The 16,819-nt window shown below is 48.8% G+C and overlaps 1 protein-coding gene across 2 annotated transcripts in view; it reads left to right on the top strand.

Annotated features, from left to right (window-relative positions):
* The window catches only part of NELL1 (neural EGFL like 1), a 932,419-nt gene that overhangs the window by 908,546 nt on the left and 7,054 nt on the right, over positions 1-16,819 (top strand). For both annotated transcript variants that reach the window (XM_073658224.1, XM_073658225.1), the window contains 2 exons: positions 11,685-11,861; positions 12,339-12,563. In XM_073658224.1, coding sequence (XP_073514325.1) covers positions 11,685-11,861; positions 12,339-12,563 — 402 coding nt within the window. The remainder of the gene's footprint in view (positions 1-11,684; positions 11,862-12,338; positions 12,564-16,819) is intronic.

Raw genomic sequence — 16,819 nt, 5'->3', positions numbered from 1 at the left:
GTGACAAGTGTTCTTTAAAGCTTTTCCCAGTGAATTTTCTTACTGCCATTTATCTCTGCAGATGTAGCGTTTACACCAAGCTTTGTATACTAGTCTAATGACAGAATAGATTCTGGGTGCAGCTTTGGATGTGACTAGAAAACAAGGCATCTAAATTTTGGCGACAATTATTATTTTTTTTTAGGCTAAAAATTATTCTTTGCAATTGGGTTTCATAAAAATTTGCACCATTTTGCTTTCACATGCTCTTTGTTTCCCTGCACATTCAACTTTGATGTGGTCTGTAGTCATAAATCCGTTCAGAAAAAAAGATAAAAGACCATCAAACCATTATGGCGAGCTTACTGATTGACTCTCAGTTAGCTCAATCTGAAGCCATAAATAAACAGTGCAACAAAGAGGCTATAAAAGTCAAACGATGTAATATTTGTAATGAAAAAAATGACTTATTCCCAGTTACATGAATTTAAACAAAAAAAAAATTGACAACCACTTTTAGAGGAAAAATCGTCCCACCTTGATGGACACTTGTTTCATATTTACAGCGGGTACGGAAAGTATTCAGACCCCTTTACATTTTTCAATCTTTGTTTCATTGCAGCCATTTGGTAAATTCTAAAAAGTTCATTTTTTTCTCATTAAAGTACACTCTGCACCCCATCTTGACTGATATAAACAGAAATGAAGAAATTTTTGCAAATTTATTAAAAAAGAAAAACTCTAATATCACATGGTCATAAGTATTCAGACCTTCTGTTCAGTATTGAGTAGAATCACCCTTTTGAGCTAGTACAGCCATGAGTCTTCTTGGGAATGATGCAACAAATTTTTCACACCTGGATTTGGGGATCCTCTGGCATTCTTCCTTGCAGATCCTCTCCAGTTCCGTCAGGTTGGATGGTGAACGTTGGTGGACAGCCATTTTCAGGTCTCTCCAGAGATGCTCAATTGGGTTTAGGTCAGGGCTCTGTCTGGGCCAGTCAAGAATGGTCACAGAGTTGTTCTGAAGCCACTCCTTTTGTTATTTTAGCTGTGTGCTTAGGGTAATTGTCTTGTTGGAAGGTGAACTTTCGGCCAAGTCTGAGGTCCAGAGCACTCTGGAAGAGGTTTTCATCCAGGATATCTCTGTACTTGGCCGCATTCATGTTTCCTTCAATTGCAACCAGTCGTCCTGTCCCGCAGCTGAAAAACACCCCCATAGCATGATGCTGCCACCACCATGTTTCACTGTTGGGATTGTATTGGGCAGGTGATGAGTAGTGCTTGGTTTTCTCCACACATACCGCTTAGAATTCTCACCATAAAGTTCTATCTTCGTCTCATCAGACCAGAGAATCTTATTTCTAATAGTCTGGGAGTAGTGATGAGCGAGCACTAAAATGCTCGGGTGCTCGTTGCTCGGGTCGAGTAAATTGGAATACTCGGGTACTCGACCCGAGCAATGAGCCCAATGTAAGTCTATAGGAAACTCGAGCATTTTTCAGGTGGCTGCCCCCGGTGTTCTGCAGAGGGCCTAAAAATTGCCCAAATCGATGGGAACAGTGCTCAAATGACATGGGAACAGCATGGGGAAGACCCCTGGAAGCATCTCTGACTCCCAAATCACTGCTGTCAACAACGTCAGAGTATTACGCCACTTTTATGGACTCACAATAAAACATACAAAAACGAAACCAAAATGGATTTTCCTGGGAAATATGTTAAGGAACATCCTTTCCAGGGTAAGGACTTGTATGTAAGGCAAAATAAATAACCAAAAACAAAAATACTCCTCCACACCTTGGGCTATGTTCACACGTAGCGTTTTTGATGCATTTTTGCACTTTTGCATTGCTTTCAACCAAGACAAATGCATTCAACAGGAAATTTCATTTTAACATTTTACAACCTTATCTGGCCATGTGGTGTGTGACACATCATCAGACACATGCATACAGTGCTGAAAAGACATAGGAATAGCATGGGGAAGACCTCTGGAAGCATCTCTGACTCCCAGGTCACTGCCAAAAAGTGTGCCCATCATAAGTGATCCTTGGTGCATGCGAAGATGCCTCCCGCCATGCACCTGTCGTTGCGGACTTGCAACAATCACCGTCCACGTCCTTGTCCCAGTGCAGCGTTCACTTGTCCCTACCCCATTCCTTGGAATGCAAGCGCAAGTATGCAGCCAGCCACCCACACACCCACAGGCTGCAATACTATACTGCCAAACTATTGACAGCTGCTTGCACTTGAAATGTGGCCTTTTAGGCTCGTGGAGGCGGAAGCTTTACACAACCTCATGCCGTCAGTGGGCCTGGTGTCCATACTCTGTCCCCAGCAGCCACTATATTTCCCAGTATCGCCTCCGCCTTCCACAAGCACGGGTCCCACAACATTACCCGTGCCCTCCCCAGTGCACTTACTGGGAAGGACCGCCTAACCACAAACACGAGGACAGGTGAATGTGGCTAGGGACGGTACGGAGCCAGTCCACAACTTTTTTTGCTAAGAGTTGTATTTAGCTCGGTGAAAGAACTGGCATAGAGGGAAACCGTATCTACCCTGAGTATCATTTCTCCAAGGAAGTCCTGTAATTGAGCTTGTTGCAGAAGTAATGGCAGCCCATCCAACATCAACTCGCACTTGTCGGTGGTGCTTTGACACACACACATCTTTCTTTGCGCATTTAATTTCTTGAATACAGAGTTGGACAATGGCCTGATCTGTAATGCGTTTTGAGAAATAACATGCATAAGCATGGCCCATCCACATTAAAAAAGCAGCCATAGAGTGTCCGGGAACCTTCCCCCACACTTTTCTTAGCCAGGGTGGCTTTTCGGCCTGGTTGGACGGGCCCACCAGAGAACCGGAGACTCCTCCGGCAGGCCCTGGCTTCTCCTTCACGAGAGTTCATAGTGCCGAGGTGAGGCCATGATGATGATAGAGGCCACCATCTGCTTAGTTTTCTGCTACTTGGAATGCAAGTGCAAGTATGTAGCCACCCACCCACCCACAGGCCGCAACACTAAACTGCCAGATTTCTGGGCAGCTCTTTGCACTTGAAATGTGGCCTTTTAAGCTCGTGGAGGCGGAAGCTTTTCACAACCCCTTGCCAGCGGCGGCCGAGTGTCCATACTCGATCCCCAGCCGCCACTATATTTCCCGGTATCGCCTCCGCCTTCCACAAGCACGGATCCCACAACATTACCCATGCCCTCCCCAGTGCACTTACTGGGAAGGACCGCCTAACCACTAACACGTGGACAGGTGAATGTGGCCAGGGACGGTACGGATCGAGTCCCCAACTTTTTTTCCTAAGAGTTGTATTTAGCTCGGTGAAAGGACTGGCATAGAGGAAAACTGTATCTACCCTGCATGTCATTTCTCCCTGGAAATCCTCTAAAGCTGCTTGCACTTGAAATGTGGCCTGAACATTACTGCTGGTACTTTTCTGTGGGAATCTGCTTGCCTCCTACCAGCCTGGAATATTTCCAGCAAACTATGGTACGACGCCATGGTATTAGCACTGCCCCCAGTACCAGTAGCGAAGCCATCCCCAATTTCCTTCTCAGGAATTTTATTTGGAAGACTGAGTAGCTGCCCAAATACATTTTCTCACAAAGGAGCTGAAGATAGAGTGGCAGTAGGTGCAAGTTTCTCCAGCCTGTTAGATATTAGAGGGTGAACGGCAGCACATTGGATCAGTGTTTAGCACTGAAGCCTTGCAGCACTGGGATCCTGGGTTCAAATCCCAGCAAGGACAACATCTGCAAGGACTTTGTATGTTCTCCCCGTGTTTGCGTGGGTTTTCAACTCAGTAAAAAAGCAGCCATAGAGTGTCCGGGAACCTTCCCACACTTTTATTAGCCAGAACTGCTTCTCAGCAGGGTTGGACGGTCCCTCAGGAGAGTTCATGATAGTGCTAACTTTGCAGCTGCTATGGGGCTCTTGAGTGGGGGAGAAAGGTTAGCCCTCATAATCAAATTCTCTGGTGGGCACAATGTTTTTCAATCTGAAACAGCTTCTCAGTGGGAGTTGTATTTCACCACAGCCATATTTTTTAGCTCAGTGAAAGGACTGGCATAGAGGGAAACCGTATCTACTCAGGCTGTCATTTCTCCGTCACCAGGTTCCGCCCATTGTCACACACGACCATGCCTGGCTGTATGTTCAGCGGTGAGAGACACAGATCAGGCTGCTGTGTTACAGCTTTCTGCAGCACTGGGCGGTTTGTCAATTAAGCATGTTATCTTCAGCACAGCCTGTTGCCGCTTGGCCAAGGCAGTGCTGCAGTGCTGTCAGCTTGTGACTGATGTGGTCATTTCGGAGATGGAGGAGGAGGTGCATGAGCTGAACAATGTGATTACACTGAGGTTAAATTGGTGACGCTGTTTTTTATACTAAAGAAAGATCCTATTGTTTTGTTTTTTTTACTTTATTTTTTAAGACAAACGCATTCACCGGGAAATGTCATTTTAACATTTTACCACCTTATCTGGCAATGTGGTGTGTGACACATCATCAGACACATCCTGTTTTATTTATGATGGAGGGACTCTGAAAGTCATAAAGCCTATTTTTATAGGGACATCAGACGGCCCTTACTATTCTTAAAAGGCCAGCAGTTGGCCCTAGCTACTGTTAGAGAGCCATCAGCCGGCTATGCTTTTTTGTTCCCATTATTAACAAGTGGGTCTCCTATACTGTTATTGCGTATCCAGTGACTGCAAGGGCTGCCAAAAATTTCACGCAACCCAATACCCCTTTGAAGAGACATAGAGGAGGGTCTCAGTAAAAAAAATGTTCCCATTATAAAGGAGCGGGTCTCCTATAGTGGTAATGCCCATGCTGTGACTGCAAGGGCTGCCAAAATTTGGGAAAAACCCCACTAAGAATTTAAAGACACACAGAGCAGGGCCACAGTAACAAGTACGACATTTTCCCATTAGAAAGGAGAGAGTCTGCTATACAGTTATAGGGTATGCAGTGAGTCCAACGGCTGACCAATTTTAGGAAAAACCCCACTAAGAATTTAAAGACACACGGAGCAGGGCCACGGTAATGACAAATTCCCATTAGAAAGGAAAGAGTCTCCCATAGTGTTGGCCTATGCAGTGAATGCAAGGGCTGCCAAAAATTTGGAGGCACTTCAATGACTCTTGGAAGAGAAAAAAATGTTCCCATTAGAAAGGAGCGGGCCTCCTATACTTGTAATGCCCATGCACTAAGTGTATGGGCTAACAAACATTTACCTCTGGGGGGTATACGTATACATAAAAAAATTTTTTACAGGCATCATAAACACCCTTTAAAAAAATGATGTGGGTGTTGCATCACGGACCACGGTCACCCTGGTGATATGGTGGTGGAGGATGAGGAGAAGGAGGAGGACAAGAACAAATAGCCAAAATCAGGAAGCGTATACCCATGTGTGGGTGTGAAAAGGTGCATGGGAATACACCTCCCAAGAAAAGACACTGGATTTGAGTTTGTTACGCTGCTATCATTCGGTGGTGTTGAGAAGTCTGGCCCAATCCAGCCCTTGTTCATTTTTATAAGAGTCAGCCTGTCAGCATTTTCAGTTGACAGGCGGATGTGCTTATCAGTTATAATTCCACCAGCGGCACTAAAAACCCGCTCTGATAAAACACTGGTGGCAGGGCAGGCCAGGACCTCCAAGGCATAGAGAGCCAGTTCATTCCACGTATTGAGCTTGGATACCCAATAATTATAAGGCACAGCGGAATCACGGAGGACGTTGGTACGGTCGGCAAGGTACTCCCTCAGCATCTTCCCAAACTTTGCACTCCTTGTGAGAGTACCCCGCGCCTCAGGGCCTGTGCGATGGGAGGGTCTGAGAAAACTCACCCAGAACTTTGACAGTATTCCCCTGCCTCTGCTGGATTGAAATTGTGTCTCTCTCGCCTGTACTCCTTGGTTGTCCAACTGACGCACCCCCTGGGCTGTGGGGTACTCGGCAGCCGGGCCTCTGGTTGCTGGGGGATATCACGGTAGCTGGCCCGGTCTGTGACCCAGGGCGGTCAGTAAAAGGGGGAATAGTTTATAGGGGATTTGGGAAGTTCGTGACGCCACCTGTGGAATGCGGCTAAGGGGTGCTGCCGCTGCGGAGCTGGTCCTCTGGAGCTGGTGTTACTGCAGCAGGAATGGTGTGGTTCTCCACAGGTAGAGCTAGCTCCAGGGCAGCGTGGGGTGTAATGGATGGTGGTGCAGGGGAGAGACCGCTGGACGGTCCCGGAGGAAAGACGGACATTCACACGGGAGTAAGCTTCAGTACCTTTACTGGTGATGTTGCAGGCACGGTCCAGGGTACTCTAGGCGAAGGGCACACTTTTGGACTCTCCCCAGTGAGCGGGTATAGGGCCTCCTGATCTGTTGCTTTATTCTCTAAGCTTCTGACCTGCCTGGAGCTAGGCCTAGCTTGGTTACTGTCTCTCTTTGCACCTGCTGACCTGGTGGTAGGGCCTTCTCCTTGGAGATCACTCTCCCTGGACGCTGGGACCTCCGTGACTCCTAGCCCTGGTACTGTAGTCAGCGATTGGTGAACCTGGGACCTGTAGTGCTCCAGGGGTTCCGGTGGTTCCAACTGGGTGTAAAGGGTCCCTGTAGGCGCGGACCCGGTGTCCGGTATATATATCGGGGTGAGCCTGGTATGCTCCTCTGCCCCCTCGCTATTTCTTCCTTCTCCTCTCGCCTTCGGCTCACTCAAGGCCCTCATTAGGCACACACGTGCTGTAGGCCTTGGCTCGCCTAAGCACAGCAGCCAGCTTGCTGTCTCTTCTCTGCTCTCTGAGCGTCAGCACGCTCTCTGCTCAACTCTGAGCTCTGTCCCTCTCTGTTTCTAAGCAGGAACTAATCTGAAACTCCAACTGAGCTGCCTGGCTCCACCCTCCCATTATATATCCCTAACGGGCTCCCTCTGCTGGTCTGAGATGGTAGGGTGGAGGTGTGTGAATGTAGTGAGGGCCTCTTGTGGAGAAGTCCATCCATGCACCCTTCTGGGTTCTGTGGCACCAATGCGCAGCAGGGCGCCACACAACGAAGTGAGTCCTCTGCCGCCAGCGTTTTCAGATGTGAATTTTTTTAATAGTTCCGCAACAAGGGCCTTCTGGTACTGCCCCATTTTTGTAGACCTGTCCGTTTCAGGAATAAGAGATATAAAGTTCTCCTTGTAGCTTGGGTCTAGAAATGTCACCAACCAGTAATTACTGTCACCCAAAATTTTGAGAACTCGATGGTCATGGGAAAGGCAGCTTAACCTAAACTCAGACATGCGTGCCAGACTACTAACAGGCAAGACTTCCATGTCCTCAACAAGAGGATGACTGACCATGCTCTCCTCCTCCTCTCTGTCCTCTGGCCATCCACGCGAACAGACGGTATGACAACTGTGTAGGTAGTACCATCTATAGCGCATGAAACTAGCTCCTGTCCTTCCTCCTCCTCTTCCTCATTGTAACCCAATCCACGTTGGGATGAGATGAGGCTTGGCTGTGTGTAATCACCCTGTATGGTTCCTTGCTCCATCTCATCGTGCTCCGTTTGCAATGCATCCTCTTTGATTGTGAGCAGAGAGCGTTTCAGAAGACAGAGAAGCAGGATGGTGATGCTAATTATGGCGTCATTGCCGCTCACCATCTTGGTGGAGTCCTCAAAGTTTTGGAGGATGGTACATATGTCTGACATCCATGTCCACTCCTGAGGTCTTATGTGTGGAGTCTGAACTGAATACCGATGGCCTTGTTGATGCTGGTACACAACAACTGCCCTCTTCTGCTCACAAATCCTTCCCAACATCTGCATTGTAGAGTTCCAACGTGTGGGGACAATACACACCAGCCTGTGTGCCAGAAGCTGCAAACACTGCTGAAGCTCGGCTAGGGCGGCGGAAGCTGTAGCTGACTTTCTAAAATGGGCACACAGGTGGCGTACTTTAACAAGCAGATCCGGCCGCTCCGGGTAGGATTTGAGAAATCGCTGAACAACGAGGTTAAGCACATGGGCCAGGCATGGTACATGTGTGAGCTTGCCTTGCCTCAGAGCCGCCATCAGGTTCCGGCCATTGTCACACACGACCATGCCTGGCTGTAGGTTCAGCACTGTGAGCCACAGATCTGCCTGCTCTTTCAGAGCTGTCCACAACTCCTCAGCATTGTGCGGTTTTTCAGCTAAGCATATTAGCTTCAGCACAGCCTGTTGCCGCTTGGCCGAGGCAGTGCTTCCAGCTTGTGACTGATGTGGTCATTGCGTAGATGGAGGCTGAAGAGCAGGAGGAGGATGAGGTGCAGGAGCTGTAGACCATAGGGGCAACCCTGATTGACCTAGGGCCCGCAATCCTTGGCGTCGGGAGGACGTGTTCCTTCCCAAGGTCCGACTGGGTCCCAGCTTCCAGTACGTTAACCCAGTGTGCCGTCAGCGAGATGTACCGTCCCTGCCCACAAGCACTTTTCCACGTGTCCGTGGTTAGGTGCACTTTACCGGTAACTGCGTTGTTGAGCGCACGGCTAATGTTTTGGGACACGTGCTTGTGTAATGCGGGGACGGCACACCGGGAGAAATAGTGGCGGCTGGGGATCGAGTACCGAGAGATGGCCGTCGCCATCAGGTTGCGGAATGCTTCCGTCTCCACAAGCCTAAAAGGCAACATTTCGAGCGCAAGTCGTGAAATGTGAGAATTTAGTAGTGTGGCCTGTGGGACGTTGGCTGCTAATTTGCTCTTGCATTCCCAGGACTGGGGTATGGACAACTGAACGCTGTACTGGGTCAAGGACATGGACGTGCTTCCTGATGCTGCTACTTGAGAGTGCGCAACAACAGGTGCAGGGCAGGTGGCGTCTTCGCATGCACCATGGACAGGGGATTGGCTTGCATGCACAACAGCGGAAGAAGCAATGCCACCCACAGACACTGTTCCTGGACTCTGGGGTTCGGCCCACAAAATCGGGTGCTTTGCTGCCATGTGCCTGATCATGATGGTGGTGGTCAGGCTGGTCGTTTTGCCACCCCTGGTGATGCTGGCCTGGCAGGTGGTGCAAATGGCCTTTTTGGGGTTATCGGCAGAGTCTTTAAAAAACAACCAGACTCGGGAAGACCTAATAGTTGTACTGGCAACTTCCTTCGTGTTGGTGTTACGGGGAATGGTTGCCTGCCTTCTGTCTGCGGCCACCACACTGCTTCTTCCTGCCTGTTGAGGTGCTCTGCCTCCCTACCCCTGTGTGCTGCTGTCCTCGCTCTGCATGTCCTCCTGCCAGGTTGGGTCAGTTACTATATCATCCACCACCTCGTCTTCCACTTCCGCACCCTGGTCCTCCTCCTGACCTTCTGGCAATTGTGTCTCATCATCGTCCACCTCTTGTGACACTTTCCCACCATCGCCTTCGTGTGACTGTGGCTGCTCAAATATTTGGACATTGCTACACGTGATCTCCTCTTGCCCCGCTTCAAGTGGACCGGGCGAGAGGCCCGAATCTATAAATGGAAAAGTGAACAGCTCTTCAGAGTGTCCAAGTGTGGGATCAGTTGTCTCTGGGTACTCGGCATGGTGGGAGGAAGGAGGATCAGGGTGAGGAATATGCGGTCCAGACTCACGGCTACTGAGACTTGACAGTGTGGAAGACAGGGTGGTGGTGGCGGTGGCTAAGTGACTGGAAGCATTATCCGCTATCCAACCAACAACCTTTTGACACTGCTCTGGGTTCAATAGTGGTGTGCTGCAGTACCCTAGAAATTGCGACACGAAGGTCTGGCGAGAAGATGTGGGTGTTTGTTGTGGCACAATTTCGGCTTGCCCACGGCCTTGTCCTCGGCCTCTGCATGCACCATTGCCATCACGTCCAGTTCCCCGTCCCTTGCCACGTGCTTTGCCCATTTTAAATGGAGGACAGTATCTTCCACGCTCACTACAAATGACTGAGTTTGGAGCGAACTTATATGTGATCCGTGTGATGGAGAAACACAGTTTTAAATACCTGGCCTGTAGGTAAGTAGTTTGAACAGCAAACTGGTGTGAATTGCTTCAATGACACACTAAAGGAAATTTTTAATGGAGGCCAGAAATGGCAGTATTTTCTGACAACGTATATGTGATTCGTTTGACGGAGAAAACTGGGTTTTAAATAGCTGGATTTCTAGCGCTGTAATATGGAAAGGACCTGGCTGTATTCCGCAGTGCCAACAAGCAAATGGCGCAGAAAAACTGTGTTCTCTGGATTGTTTTTTAAGCAAATAATGAGGATTAAGATCCAAAGAAAAGTATTCCTGGCCCCTGAGACCTGGGCCTTTGTATAGAAATATCTAAAAGCAGCAGAAGGCAGAATTGGAATGGAGCCTCTTGTGCTATATGCACTGCAGTCTGCTATATACACTGCCTGCCTATACACCCTGCCTGCCTGATATCTCTGCAGATGGATTAGTCCTCAGAAGGACTGTTTGTTAAGATGGATATGTGTAATGTACGGTTTTTCTCCCTACACTACCTAATACACGATCAAATCTCTCCCTGACACTGCAGCACCTCTCCCTACACTGTCTGATCCGGAGTAACTGTGACGAGCATGGCGGCACCAGGTCTGATATAGACCTCATGACGCTGTGCGGCCAGCCAATCACTGTAATGCCCACAACCAACATGGCTACGGCATTACAGTGCATGGCAGGCAATCCCTGCATGTTCATTGGCTCTCTAAAGAGCGCCAAACATGCAGGGAGGGGACCCGAGCAACCGGGAAATACTCGGCGAGGGCCGAGCATCTCGAGCAGTGAGATGATCGGGCGAGCACCGAGCAGTAGTGAGTATGCTCGCTCATCACTATCTGGGAGTCCTTATTGTATTTTTGAGCAAGCTCTATGCAGGCTTTCATATGTCTTGCACTGAGGAGAGGCTTCCGTCGGACCACTCTGCCATAAAGGCCCGACTGGTGGAGGGCTGCAGTGATAGTTGACTTTGTGTAACTTTCTCCCATCTCCCTACTGCATGTCTGGAGCTCAGCCACAGTGATCTTGGGGTTCTTCTTTACCTCTCTCACCAAGGCTCTTCTCCTACGATTGCTCAGTTTGGCTGGATGGTCAGGTCTAGGAAGACTTCTGGTGGTCCCAAACTTCTTCCATTTAAGGATTATGGAGGCCACTGTGCTCTTAGGAACCTTGAATAATGCAGAAATTCTTTTGTAACCTTGGCCAGATCTGTGCCTTGCCACAATTCTGTCTCTGAGCTCCTTGGGCAGTTCCTTTGAGCTCATGATTCTCATTTGGTCTGACATGCACTGTGAGCTGTGAGGTCTTATATAGACAGGTGTGTGCCTTTCCAAATCAAGTCCTATCAGTTTAATTAAACACAGCTGGACTCCAATGAAGGAGTAGAACCATCTCAAGGAGGATCACAAGGAAATGGACAGCATGTGACTTAAATATGAGTGTCTGAGCAAAGGGTCTGAATACTTATGACCATGTGATATTTCCGTTTTTCTTTTTTAATAAATTTGCAAAAAATTCTACATTTCTGTTTTCAGTCAAGATGGGGTGCAGAGTGTACTTTAATGAGAAAAAAATAACTTTTTAGAATTAACCAAATGGCTGCAATGAAACTAAGAGTGAAAAAATAAAGGGGTCTGAATATTTTCCATACCCACAGTATGTCTTCAGAGCTGAACTCACAATTCTGCTTCTCTCTTGTCTTTTCCTGACAGGATGGGAAAATCTTTTGCCGAAGGACGGCCTGTGATTGTCAGAACCCGAGTGTCGATTTGTTCTGCTGTCCGGAGTGCGACACCAGGGTCACCAGCCAGTGCCTGGATCAAAATGGCCGCAAACTTTACCACAGCGGAGACAAGTGGACGTACAGCTGTCAGGAGTGTCGCTGCCTGGTGAGGAGGGGGTTACCCAATGTGACGTCACATAATCTGCACTGTAACTTAGCTGGATGAGTCAAAAAGTCACAAAAATTAAAGCTATGTCACTATATGGCTACACACCCAAGTATTATAATGGGCATTTGATGCATCACTCCAGCGGAAGGGGCATCTCTCATGACTCCTGTCCAGCAGCCACAGATTACCGACATGGCCGATAGACCAGGTCCTATGAATCAATTCTCACCAATTCTAACCCCCAGAAGACAGGAGAGCAAGCACAGCTACGAAGCCTATTCCTTCTATTGAATCAGCACTCCTGTCTGCTGGGGTGCACTCTACTCGGGGATCTTAGGACCCGGACCCCCACTGATCTACAATGCAAATAAAGTTTAGTTACTTTTTAAATAATCCGTTTTTACTCATCTCGATTCAGATAAAATATTCTAAACAGGTACAAAAGTAGCGTAACGTGTCGCTTTACCTCCGCAGGGCGGGGAGGTGGACTGCTGGCCACTGAGCTGTCCATCTCTAAGCTGCGAGTACACGGCCATGTCAGAGGGCGAGTGCTGCCCACACTGCGTGGACGACCCCTGCCTAGCAGATAACATCACCTACGACATCAAGAAGACCTGTGAAGACAGCCATGGGGTCATCCGGCTCAGCGGCTCCGTATGGACGATGTCCGGATCGCCATGTACAACTTGCAAATGCAAGGTAAACTCTTCACGGGAAAATAATTCCCCACTGAAATGTTAAAAAATTACCGTAAATCTCAAACAGGAGCTTGTTGGCTTGAAGTCTGAAATCTATTAGCTTTCCAGTAGGTGATTTCAAAAGATCCTGCTCGCTAAAAAAAAAAAAAAAAAAAAAAAAAAAAAGGGGGTGGACACAAATAGAAGAGGGCCCCTGTCTGACCCTGCCATGAGCCCATGAGTATTACGCATGCAGTTTCCTTAGTTTCTCATGATAAATATTTAAAAAAAAATATGAAGTTTCAAAATAGTCTTAAAATCTCAGCGTTCTGCATATAAATTTCCTATACAGACCTATGTGTCTCCATGGTATCAGACTACAAACATACCCAGTGCAGTCAGGTGTCATTTCCTCTGTCTCCTCTTATTGATAATCTATAGACAGTAGAAAAGCAGGAAGAAGGACAAGAGTGAGACAAGGCCAAGGATCAGACTGCATATTGCTTGTTTGTAGTCTGATACCATGGAGACACAGACCTCAATTCACCAAGACCGGCTCATGATGAGGGGGCCGTGCTGGAGTCAGACGCTCCTGATTTATGAAGTGGCACACGCCTCTTCATGAATCTGGAGTGTCTGACAAGGGGCGAGCGCCTCTGTGTGCTACGCTAGAGATCTCACTCCAGTCAGGGGGTGCAGAGATCACAGCAGCACCCCACCCAGCCTTGTACCTGGGGGAGCTTAAAGACCACTGTGTCACATAAATGGGTGGGGGCCCTAAGCATTAAAGTAGATCTTTAAAGGAAGTTGTCTATTTTTTTCAAATATTTCCTTAGGAGGGGTAAAAGAAAAAAAAATTAGATACTCGCCTGACGCAACGGCACTGTGCCAACGCACTTGGTATTGTTTCCCTTGCCGGTCTCCTGGCATCAATATCCAGCTGGGAGCGTCACGTAATCAAATGTAAAGGCTGCAAATGATCAAGAGACACTGATTTGCTGCAGCGGTCACATGCTAGCTGTTGATGTCTGGGGACAGTACCGAGTGCAGGGGATCGACACCATTGCTGTAGAGGAGTATCTTTTTTCCATTCTCCATAATATGGACACATTATGAAAATGTTAAAAATGATGGACAACCCCTTTAAAGTACATGTGGTCCCTTTGCTCCAAGAATATTGGGGTTTCAAGCTCATTGACTGTATGTGGTATTGCAACTTCATCAATATCAATAGGGATGGGCTGCAGGAGCACACACAATGTGCTGTTTTTTTGGAACAAAGCAACCATGTTTTTCTATTCTTTGAAAATCCCTTTAAGATTTAGCCAATGATACCTAAAGGTAGAGCTCCCTTTTATAAATAGTCCATAAGAAAGAAGGCATATAGCCAAGTCACGGGGCATTTCAAATAATATAATGAAAAATCTCACTGCACAAAAACCAGTACCTTAAAAAACAGAGAGGTCCCCGTTAAGAAGGCACAGCTGACATTAGTACTCTGAGTGCACAGGGAAGGGGAAGATGGACTCCAGAGACCGCCTCCCTGACTGTCACACTACAGTTGGCAAAAAGTTGAAATTCCGCAACCTCAGCTCCTCTATTCCACAGGAAGAGAAGTTCATTCTTATTTAATCATTTTTCTGCACAGAGAGAATTCGGCTTCTACTGAAAGCAGCTTCAGTAAGAGGCCGGTAAAGGCCGCAATATAAAATGCTGTAAGATGTGCCATCCCTTGCACGGGGCGAGATCAGCGGCTTCCTCTCGGGTGTCACGCTCTGCCTCCCTGCTGCTCCTCGTTTAGGTCTGCCGAGATTGGCACTTTCAAGTCGCAGACATTTATAGATCATGTTAATTTTTTCTTGTCTTTCTGGGAAAGATGACTATTTGGTGAGAAGTAAAATGGATTTACGAATGTCAGACTGCAGATAATGGGGGAGAAGTAGAGAAAGATGCAACAATTGTGTCAAAAATTGGGCAATTTATCAATATTTTGTAAAATTGATGAATCTAACCACAGTAATAAGTCTCAAATATTTCCATCCAAAAACAATAGAATGGATTGCCGATGGGGTCAATCTATGTCCCTCTAGTTGAGGAAGAACTATAAATGCCAGCATGACCTGCAAGAGGCATGGATACCACTTGACATGTGCAATAATTAGTATCTTCTAACATGGGTTGTGACTACTGAACAGGTCGCCCAGCAGCCATGCTCAACAAATATGTCCCAGCTAGAGATGAGCGAACCCAAATTGTAAAGTTTGGGGTTTGTACCACTGAACTCCGAACACTGACCATTTTATAGTTTAGCGGATAGAGAGGAGAGCGGATAGAGAGGAGAGCGAGAAGAGCGGATAGTGAGGAAAGCGGATCGAGAGGAGAGCGAGGAGAGAGGATAGAGAGGAGAGCAGATAGCAAAGAGAGCGGATAGCGAGGAGAACGAAGATAGCGAGTAGAATGAGGAGAGCAGATAGCGAGTAGACCGGATAGCGAGGAGAACAGATGGAGAGGAGAGCGGAAAGAGAGGAGAGCGAGGAGAGCAGATAGCGAGGAGAGCGGATAGAGAGGCGAGAGGATAGCAAGGAGAGTGAGGAGAGCGGAGAACGAGGAGAGCAGGAGAGCGGATAGCGAAGAGAGCGGGTAGCGAGGAGAACAAGGAGAGCGGTTAGAGAGGAGAGCACATAGGGAGGAGAGCGAAGAGAGAGGATAAATAAAAGAACGAGGAGAGCAGATAGCGAAGAGAGCAGATAGTGAGGAGAACGGATAGAGCGGAGAGGGAGGAGAGCGGAGAGGGGGGAGAGCGGAGAGGGGGGAGAGCGGAGAGGGGGGAGAGCGGAGAGCGGGGAGAGCGGAGAGGGGGGGAGAGCGAAGAGAGGGAGAAGAGCGAGGAGAGCCAATAGCGAGGGGAGCAGAGAGAGCGAGGAGAGAGGATAAATAGAAGAGCGAGGAGAGCAGATAGCGAAGAGAGCGGATAGTGAGGAGAATGAAGAGAACGGATAGAGCGGAGAGGGAGGAGAGTTGAGAGAGAGGAGAGCTTAGAGAGAGGAGAGCGGAGAGAGAGGAGAGCGGAGAGAGAGGAGAGTGGAGAGTGGAGAGAGAGGAGAACAGATAGAGCCGAGAGCGAGGAGAGCCGAGAGCGGATAGAGAGGAGAGCAAAGAGCGAGGAGAGCGGAGAGAGCCGAGAGCGAGGAGAGCCGAGAGCGAGGAGAGCCGAGAGCGAGGAAAGTCAGTAAAGAGGAGAGCAGAGAGCGGATAGAGAGGAGGACGGATAGAGCCGAGAGCGAGGAGAGTCAGTAAAGAGGAGAGCGGAGAGCAGAGAGCGGATAGAGAGGAGAGCCGAGAGCGAGGAGAGTCAGTAAAGAGGAGAGTGGAGAGAGAGGAGAGCGGAAGAGAGGAGAGTGGATAGAGAGGGAGGAGAGCGGAGAGGGAGAGGGAGGAGAGAAGAGAGTGGAGAGCAGAGAGAGAGGAGAGCAGAGAGAGAGGAGAGCGAGGAGAGCCGAGAGCAGATAGAGAGGAGCTAGGAGAGCGGATAGAGAGGAAAGTGGAGAGAGAGGAGAGCGGATAGAGAGGAGAGGAAAGAGCGAGGAGAGTGGATAGAGAGGAGAGCGGAGAGAGAGGAGAGCATATAGAGCCGAGAGCGAGGAGAACCGAGAGCGAGGAGAGTCAGTAAAGAGGAGAGCGGAGAGTGGATAGAGAGGAGAGCAAAGAGCGAGGAGAGTGGATAGAGCCGAGAGCGAGGAGAGCGGATAGAGAGGAGAGCCGAGAGCGAGGAAAGCAGAGAGCGAGGAGTGTCAGTAAAGAGGAGAGCAGAGAGCGGATAGAGAGGAGGACGGATAGAGCCGAGAGCGAGGAAAGTCAGTAAAGAGGAGAGCGGAGAGCGAGGAGAGCCAAGAGCGGATAGAGCCGAGAGCGAAGAGAGTCAGTAAAGAGGAGAGGGAGGAGAGCGGAGTAAGGAGGAGAGCGGAGAGGGAGGAGAGCGAAGGGAGGGAGGAGAGCGAAGGGAGGGAGGAGAGCGAAGGGAGGGAGGAGAGCGAATGGAGGGAGGAGAGCAAAGAGGGAGGAGAGCAAAAAGAGGGAGGAGAGCGAAGAGAGAGAAGAGCTGATAGCGAGAAGAGCTGATAGCGAGGAGAGCAGAGAGAGCGCGGAGAGCGGAGAGAGCGCGGAGAGCGAAGAGGGAGGAGAGCGAAGAGGGAGGAGAGTGAAGAGGGAGGAGAGTGTGACGCTCACAGCCCTACTCTGGGAAGATGTGGGGATACTCGGAGCCGGGTCAGATGTCTG

Source organism: Phyllobates terribilis, unplaced genomic scaffold (genome assembly GCF_046119375.1).
Source record: "Phyllobates terribilis strain yellow unplaced genomic scaffold, ASM4611937v1 Scaffold_13__5_contigs__length_258822181, whole genome shotgun sequence".
NCBI lineage: Eukaryota > Metazoa > Chordata > Amphibia > Anura > Dendrobatidae > Phyllobates > Phyllobates terribilis.
The sequence above is the reverse complement of the archived record's forward strand: the minus strand, read 5'-3'. Positions and strand labels throughout refer to the sequence as shown.